This window comes from Corticium candelabrum, chromosome 14 (genome assembly GCF_963422355.1).
Source record: "Corticium candelabrum chromosome 14, ooCorCand1.1, whole genome shotgun sequence".
NCBI classification, from domain to species: domain Eukaryota; kingdom Metazoa; phylum Porifera; class Homoscleromorpha; order Homosclerophorida; family Plakinidae; genus Corticium; species Corticium candelabrum.
This window is the reverse complement of record NC_085098.1, coordinates 1,801,132-1,810,017: the sequence shown is the minus strand read 5'-3', so window position 1 is coordinate 1,810,017 and position 8,886 is coordinate 1,801,132. Positions and strand designations below refer to the sequence as shown.

General features: G+C 40.3%; 2 protein-coding genes across 2 annotated transcripts; both read right to left on the bottom strand.

Annotated features, from left to right (window-relative positions):
* Window positions 1-1,556, bottom strand: LOC134190218 (dual specificity mitogen-activated protein kinase kinase 7-like). Its single transcript, XM_062658656.1, has 7 exons — window positions 1,453-1,556; window positions 1,087-1,138; window positions 893-1,023; window positions 744-821; window positions 528-676; window positions 416-461; window positions 1-248 (listed from the first exon to the last, which is right to left on the bottom strand). The coding sequence occupies exons 1-7, from the start codon at window positions 1,552-1,554 to the stop codon at window positions 147-149; spliced, it is 660 nt and encodes a 219-aa protein (XP_062514640.1). The 5' UTR covers window positions 1,555-1,556; the 3' UTR covers window positions 1-146.
* A 1,956-nt stretch (window positions 1,557-3,512) lies between these two features.
* LOC134190433 (uncharacterized) lies at window positions 3,513-5,757 on the bottom strand. The gene is made up of 2 exons (XM_062658886.1): window positions 5,440-5,757; window positions 3,513-3,768 (listed from the first exon to the last, which is right to left on the bottom strand). Exons 1-2 carry the CDS (start codon window positions 5,734-5,736, stop codon window positions 3,643-3,645), a joined length of 423 nt encoding a protein of 140 aa, XP_062514870.1. The 5' UTR covers window positions 5,737-5,757; the 3' UTR covers window positions 3,513-3,642.
* Between the last annotated feature and the right edge of the window lie 3,129 nt (window positions 5,758-8,886).

Sequence of the window (8,886 nt, the reverse complement as noted above, 5' to 3'; positions counted from 1 at the left end):
ACACACAAAGTAACACAAATCTAATAGAAGTGTTCATAGTTTGCTGACATCTCTAACGACAAAGACGTATAGGCACCAAGTTTGCAATGCTATTGTTTTGTGCTATACGGTAATTCTAGTCATATGCTGTTGATAGTATCTACTTGTTATGGATGTATTACTCTGGCATTATCGGCTATGATTACTTCTCTACACCAATAAAGAATAGTGTGACTGGTTAGTGGACATATGTGGTAGAAACGGTGTTCCTGCATAATAGAATACCAAGCAGTTATAGAGAAAACAACTTACTGTGTGTGTGTGTGTGTGTGTGTGTGTGTGTGTGTGTGTGTGTGTGTGTGTGTGTGTGTGTGTGTGTGTGTGTGTGTGTGTGTGTGTGTGTGTGTGTGTGTGTGTGTGTGTGTGTGTGTGTTACCATTAGTTCTGCAGGATATGGTCTTTGTTCTATCTCTTTTATCAAGCTATAAGTAAATAGATAATCATCCAAAGACTATATAGTAGTGACAGAGACATATTTAAGTACTCACAAGTGGCTAATGTACTCTACTAGTTCCGGCACTAGTATGTCTTTTCTTGTTACTACAGACAAGGGTACAGGACCATGGACAACTCGAACAATGAAATCAAAAATGTTTTTGCATTCAGAGTACGGATTGCTACCAAGTAACATCTCAAGCTGCATATATAAACAATGCAATAGCACGATGCTTCATACAACGTGTGGTGGGCGAACATGGACCTACCATGCATACTCCTATACTCCACACATCCGATCGAATATCGTCTTTCAGCGTTGCCGGATTCGCTTTTATCTGTTCAGGCTACAAGAAATATGTGATATCTAATTTAGTAAAACATATAAACGAAATTGATGCCAATATCAATGCCTTACAGCCTTATAGTAGGGACATCCAAGATCTCGAGATTGTGCTTGGATAGAACGTAAGCGCCTAGTAAAACCGTCATAGTCAGATAACTTGACCTCTCCATACTCGTTAAACAGAATGTTTGATGTTTTGATGTCTAGAAAGACAGAATAGAAACGTTTAGAGTATTAAATTTATTAGGTGGACTGAAACACTTGACTTCCGTGGACTGTCCCTATTTTTGTGCTCAAGTAATAAATTGCATCAAGCATCTAAATCACAGTTACACTGTATACATACATACATACATACATACATACATACATACATACATACATACATACATACATACATACATACATACATACATACATACATACATACATACATACATACATACATACATACATACATACATACATACATACATACATACATACATACATACATACATACATACATACATACATACATACATACATACATATATATATATATATATATATATATATATATATATATATATATATATATATATATATATATATGCTAGTCTAGCTCATCAAAGTTGCATGTATTTACTCACGGCGTGTGTAATGATGCCAACCACGCGTGCAATTATCTTTTTGTTCAGCATCTTGTAAAACACGTAGCAAGCTTTATCCACTGAATATCCCATTTCCTCCATGCAAATCCATACTTCATCCTACGACACAAAACTCGTTACAATAGAAAGATTGAAAATTATACATATTTAAATCAAATATCTTTAGTAGCGGAAGTCATTTCTGCCATGAATTACAACCTTATTATGACGTCGTCTAGTGCTGACGGTGACAGTTATGTGAAAGACAACTGCGTGTGTAAAAATACCGTAATTATTTACCATTTGCACGAATTGTGTAAAATTTAATTAAATTACTATTAAAAACTCGTTTGTACTTTATTCTAGACAACGTTGTTGGTCCATTTGCAATGTATGGCCATTGTTAACTTAAACTTAATTTACTTTTTAGTTCTAGAGTATACATGCACTGGTAGTTGTCCAAGTAAATTTATTGCATAGTTATCAATATGATAGTATAGTACTTTACCTGGCATGCAAATGTATACGTACATGCATGCATGCCCACTGTTACTCGACGTTTTTCATGTAGTCACTGCTAATGAACATGAATTAGCTCCAAAGAATTCGTTGGCTTCCATTTTGACCATGCATAAAAAATTGTGATATACCAAGGGTACATCGTGTATCTACAGCCGTGTCAGCGCTCTATACATGTACCTATACAGTACATAGCTATACCGCCACATTTACAAAATGTTATGAAAATGTTGGGAAGCGACAAATACTTTTTCTGTATTAGAATATTCTAATTTCTGTATGCTGGCGATGCATGTGCTCGCTAGAAATTTTTTCGCACTAAATATGGTGCGCGTGGTTATGTAACATGTTACAATATCTAGACATTTTTAAATTATATCAAGCACAAGAATTTTTGGGAAAGAGGCGGAATTTGACGCACTGAGCGGCGAACCCACCGAACTCCTCAGTCTACGGACCTGAACTTTTTGTAATGAATCAGCGTATTTTGCCGTCACCGTGAAGCGTGGGTTGACGTATTATAGTATAGGATATATATAATACAATATATTGTATTTTCGATGGCATGCCTACTGCATGCCTACGCATAAACAGTTAGCTATCTCCAACAACTGTGTCTCTACCATTTAGTGCTAAATGTTCTAAAATTAGTCTAGCATTAAAAAGCCAAAGCTTGACAGAACTAACAGTTTGACAACAATGAAATGCCGTCTTCCTTGCAATTATCTTCAACATGCGCATGCTGTGAGGATGCAATAAACCAAGAGTCTCAACAACGAGTGGTTCAAATAAACTTCCAGTAGCCTTCATCATGTCTTCATGACGGCGGTCCTTCTCCAAAACTCCAGCTTCTACTGCTGCTCCAGCACGATTCGCTGCCTGTATTTTATATAAAGGCTGGAGAGAATTTCTCACTGAAACATCAAAGGAAGTTGGCAAGCCACGCCGAAATCCGGGTGAAAAATGTCACCAGGTCTACTGTTAGATGTAGTGTTACAACGCTGCTCCCGTCAACACACACACACACCCACACACACACACACACACACCCACACACACACACACCCACACACACACACACACACACACACACACACACACACACACACACACACACACACACACACACACACACACACACACACGTTATGTATTAGATGTAGTGTTACAACGCTGCTCCCGTCGACATATATATATATAGCACGCAAGGCATCATTTCACAATGGACAAACTTTTGGTAAAACAATTACTAGTTTGCATGCATGGACAACTTGCAGTAGCTTCGTGGTTGTTTAATTCTAGACCGATTTTAGAGAGACTGGCGTAAGGACGCGCTTTGAAATAATAAAATATTGAAATAAAAAATATCTATAACCGGTATACATAGATCTGCATTTTAGGGTATCTGGCATAGAGCTAACTCCGTGACTAGATATAACGTACGTAAGTCATGATAGAAAATAAATGCGTGTATCTTTTTATTTAGCTAGATGGCTGGCTGACTGGCATAATCGAAACATGAAACAAAGTAATTCGATCTATTTACTAGTCTGTTTTATTGTCTAGTTACAGACTCTTTACCTATAGATATACGAGCAATCTGGATATATTTGTTCTTCTGCCTACGAGTTATGTATGTAGCTCTTAAGATGTCTGCTTCAGCATCTTGTATCAAACCTTGGTAAACAGAATTCCATAAAACTGTAGAAGATTGACGTAATGGATGCGTCGTTTGGTTGCTTGTAAGTCTTCACACATCTGCTGCTGACTGATTTCACTTATTGCCATCGGGAATCGCTATTCAGCAAAAAGTCACCATTGTATATACCGATTATATATGTAGGATAAGTATTTATGGCGAGCTATTTGTGCCATATTTCTTGCGTTTCATTCTATTTGGCGGCGTTTCATTTTATTCTAGTCTATTCGGATGGACGTTTCGCTCGAGTGTACACAGTTGCTTGTGAAAGATGTTAATCAAGTTGAAGGTAGGTAATTCCAATTAGTCACTACATTACAATAGCATTCGTCTGTGCTTTTCCATGTTTCACACAATTGCAAATGGATAGAGTAGAGCTGCTATCTAGAAGACTTGAGAGTTTTATAGATGACTTGCGCAGACATCTGCAGAGGAAGTAAATGAAGACATGTTAGATAACATTTCTGTTCAATGTGATCAACTCAGTAGGCATTTCAGCCGACTAGCAGGAATATCTGGTTGGGAAAGAATTGATGAAGCCATGGCTTTAGTGCAGCGAGTATCTGTGATCGTGCGTAGTTTACTGGAGCAGGGCAGAACTCAAGCTGCAACCGGATACCGATCTCAGCCAATTCACTCTGGACTTAGGGTTAGACAAACACTAGAATACCGTACAACTGGTATGTATAATACACGGTATGCATACATATCTAAAAGTACCGTATTAACTTGTGATTCCCGTCAATGTGCCACAATGCTTGTGGACCGTAAACTGAATAACGACATCTAGGATGCACTGTTTGAAGCCACCTCTGTGATACTTCCTCTGGATCACACCTGAGCATAGCCTGTCGTAATTACTCTTTGCTGCTGTACTCTGATTCCTTGACTTATCAAGTGCCCTATCATCAGTCTGTAACCGCAGTAGAGAAATTGGCTTTTGATTTGTTGAATAGCATTGTCCAGTTCGCCGTCAGATATTGTACCATATCTCATTCGAGAACTTATGCCAAGATCAGTTATTCTACGTCGTATAGTTCGTAGCGAAACACATAACATACTGGACATTGTAGTAGCCGAAAGTACATGATCAAAAAGTATTGTAATTGACCTGCTGTTATGTGGTAAGCAGGTCTGCCACGTCGTCCGGATTGAATTGGCTGAGATCGGTATCCGGTTGCAGCTTGAGTTCTGCCCTGCTCCAGTAAACTACGCACGATCACAGATACTCGCTGCACTAAAGCCATGGCTTCATCAATTCTTTCCCAACCAGATATTCCTGCTAGTCGGCTGAAATGCCTACTGAGTTGATCACATTGAACAGAAATGTTATCTAACATGTCTTCATTTACTTCCTCTTGCAGATGTCTGCGCAAGTCATCTATAAAACTCTCAAGTCTTCTAGATAGCAGCTCTACTCTATCCATTTGCAATTGTGTGAAACATGGAAAAGCACAGAAGAATGCTATTGTAATGTAGTGACTAATTGGAATTACCTACCTTCAACTTGATTAACATCTTCCACAAGCAACAATGTCTACACTGGAGCGAAACGTCCATCCAAATAGAATAGAATAGATTGAAACGGCTTCGAATAGAATGACACGGCTCCGAATAGAATGAACCGCCGCCGAATAGAATGAGACGCCGCCGAATAGAATGAGACGCCGCCGAATAGAATGAAACGCCGCCGAACAGAATGAAACGCAAGAAATATTGCACAAATAACTCCCATAAGTATTTACGTATTACTGCATGCGTATACACACTTTTACTGCAATTCGTCTCTGACTCTTGCCGCAATGAAGTACCGCAATCGAAACTAGACTCTGGGCAATAACGCCTTCATACACCAAATCATTCGGCGTACAACAATAATGAACGTAGTGCTGAGGTCCGTCACGGACAACAAGGTAATTGCGGAGGTCGAACTCCGGGATTTTCATTACGGCTTCGAACTTGTCCATTGCTTGTGACTGCGGATACAGCCATACTTTCCGGGCCCACGTCCAGAAATCTGTCTCACGTTTCTCCGTCTCAGTCAGTTGATCTCTTGTATATGCCATGCTGTCAACGTCTCTCTAAAGTACGTGATACACTCACTGACGCCGGTATATATGCAGAGCTACAATGACAGAGAAACCTTATGTAGATCTAGTATTTGCATTTGACTAAGAAATATGCCGGTAGCGTGCCAGTTTAGTCTTCGAGGTAATTAATTAAACAATTAATTAATTACTAATCATCGTACATCCCTGTTGGTAGGTATGGTCTACTAATGTATTGACTTGTTATTTCCCTAATTAATTTTTTTAGAGTAGACTACCGACAACGAGATTTTGTATAGTTACTATATGTATCCCGTGCAGAGCATTACATGTTAGCAGTACGCCTTAATTAATTAATTGTTACTTCCTGTTGCATAAAGCCATCTTGTAGATCTAGCCTTATTTATTTAACGAAAATTAAAACTACTTATCATCCTCTATACTGTAATTAACTAGTTGTACGGTATCCGTAGGCGCCTCGCGTTCGTGAGTAATACGTCCAACGAAGTTTTCAGATCATCTACTGAAACGTCCAGTCCTAGCTAGACAATACGTATTTGTTGAAACCCTAGCTGTCGTGGAAGTAAACATGCAAACTTCCTAGTAGTTTAGATTACGTCTAAAGGCTGCATAGAAATTGATATCAGCAAACATTGACTATCAACAGTGTTAGATGCATCACAGTGTAGTAAAGGATTGATCATACTGTAAGTATGGGACGTGTGAATAGTTGACTATAGGTGGCATTCAACTCCTGAAGGTGTTTCTCGGTTGTCAAATACATACAGTTCCTAGCTACAATACAAAAGGATGAGGCGACGGAACTTCACGATTCGTCGAAGCATTTTCTTTGCCGTTTGGTCACTTGCACGAATCGTTCCTAGACTCATCTGTAGTCGGACACGGAAACGATTCTTAAGGTAGGTCCTATCATGAAACGTGGTCATGGGGAGGAGAAATTTGAGATTTGTGTACACACACACACACACACACACACACACACACACACACACACACACACACACACACACACACACACACACACACACACACACACACACACACACACACACACACACACACACACACTCTATATACCAAAAGCTCGATGGAGAGCCGTATAGGACAACGCCCATTTCTGTTGTGCGACCCGAATTAGAAGACTCGCTACGATCAGCAATTAGGCGTGACGTAACATGTCTACGGCTCATCAACCATGCAGTCATGGCGGGCATGATGTGAGAGTAATACCATGCAGCACCGCACTATAATTCAGTTGGGATCCTGACGAGTCTGGAACCCTAGCTTCTTTTTAGAGTGTACGTATAGAAACGGTAGTTCGAGACATCTAGCTAAAGAAAACCGCATGTCTGTAGAAGGGGCTAGGAGGTTCAGATGCATGAAAAAACCAGTGTGCCTTCTACCTACATTGTTGTAAAGCTCAGTCGTGCTAACTCTACATTCATTTGCACTATGCGAACGCTTGAGCGTCGCGTCGCGTCTAGTTGCGTCGTACTTGTAAATGGCTCGACGCGACGCGTCCAAATAGAATCGAGTTCTATTTAATTAATTAAGCGTCGAACCCGAAGCTTTATAAATTAACGGGATATTTAATAAAATTTGCTAGACACATACAGGGAGTGTGTCGATTTCTACCAAAAACTTGCACGTGACGTGTTTTAAGCTGAGTCTTCCCCAAACCAACAAGTCTTACATTACATTGGGTATAATATCCCAACTATCAACGTCCTGTACTTCAAGCTGAATTCTCTTATGAATCATTCTCGAATTACGTTTCCATAATTGAATATATATATATATATATATATATTATTCTCGCCTACAGAATAAAAATAAGTGTTGATATGAGCATAAATTGATAAGTTAGTTTGTTTTCAAAGGTTGGAATATTGTTTGCATTGAATATGCTTTGATAATTTGTAATGTAAACTTAATCGGCTTTCAACTAGGTTGTAACGATAATCTAAATTGCAACAATTAACTGATTTAGACTCATGCAATTCTGTACCAATTAGTCTCGATTTTGCCATTGCATGATAAACACCACGAAGTCGCCTTACTAGTATTTTGTGCTTCCACCCTTGTGTCTAATGACCTCTGCAACCCTGCGAGGCGTTGACTCGACCAGCTTGCTGCAGATATCCACGAAGACCTTCTTCCATGTTTCTTGACACTCTTCCCACAGCTCATCTTCATTCTTGATTCTCTTTGACTTGTCCCGGTGCTGATTGAGAATTTCCCATAAGTTCTCAATGGGATTCAAGTCAGGGCTCTGCAGAGGCCACTCAAGGACACGAAACGGCTGCTTGCTGAGCCACGCTTTGGTCATCTTCGCCGTGTGCTTTGGATCATTGTCCTGCTGGAAAATGGCTTTGTTGTGGCCAAACAAGTCTTTCATGCTTGGCACCATTTCTCGTCGTAGGATTCTTAGGTATTGGTCAGATTTTAAGGTACCTTGGACCCTTTAAAATCCTACCAACACCTGAGGCCGACATTGACCCCACACCATGATGCCACCACCACCATGTTTGACTGTCCCGCGAAGGCAATTGGGGTTCAGGGCTTCTCCAACTCTCCTTCTCATGTAGACAATCCCTTCTGAGGCCTTGATGTTGTACATGCACTCATCCGTCCACAGCTCTTCAGCCCAGTTCTCAGTCGTCCAACGTTGATGCTCACGCACAAAGGCAAGACGCTATTCCTGTTGCGCTCCGAGATAAATGGCTTCTTCTTTGCAACAAAGCCATAAAGACCAGCTGCACAAAGCCGCCTCTGGATAGTCCTGTTAGATACTTCGATTCCAGTCTCCACAGCCATTTCTTGACCCAACTTGAGGGGCTGTTTTGAAGCCGTCTTTTACTGACAAAATCTTGAGGCGACGGCCAAAACGACTGTCGGTTTTTCTAGGACGTCCAGATCTCTTTCCAGCAGAGACAGTTCCTCTCTCCTTGAACTTCTGAACAACATACCGAACTGTTCGGCTGTTCAGACGAAGAGAAACAGCAATCTCAGACGAGGAGAGACCACTAGCTCTTATGCAAACGCACGACAGCAGTCATATAATGCCTTCGCTCAGCTCACAGGATTTACCCATGATGGAAGAGATGAAGGAAGAAACACGCTGGAGATGTTCCCTTGTATACCTGA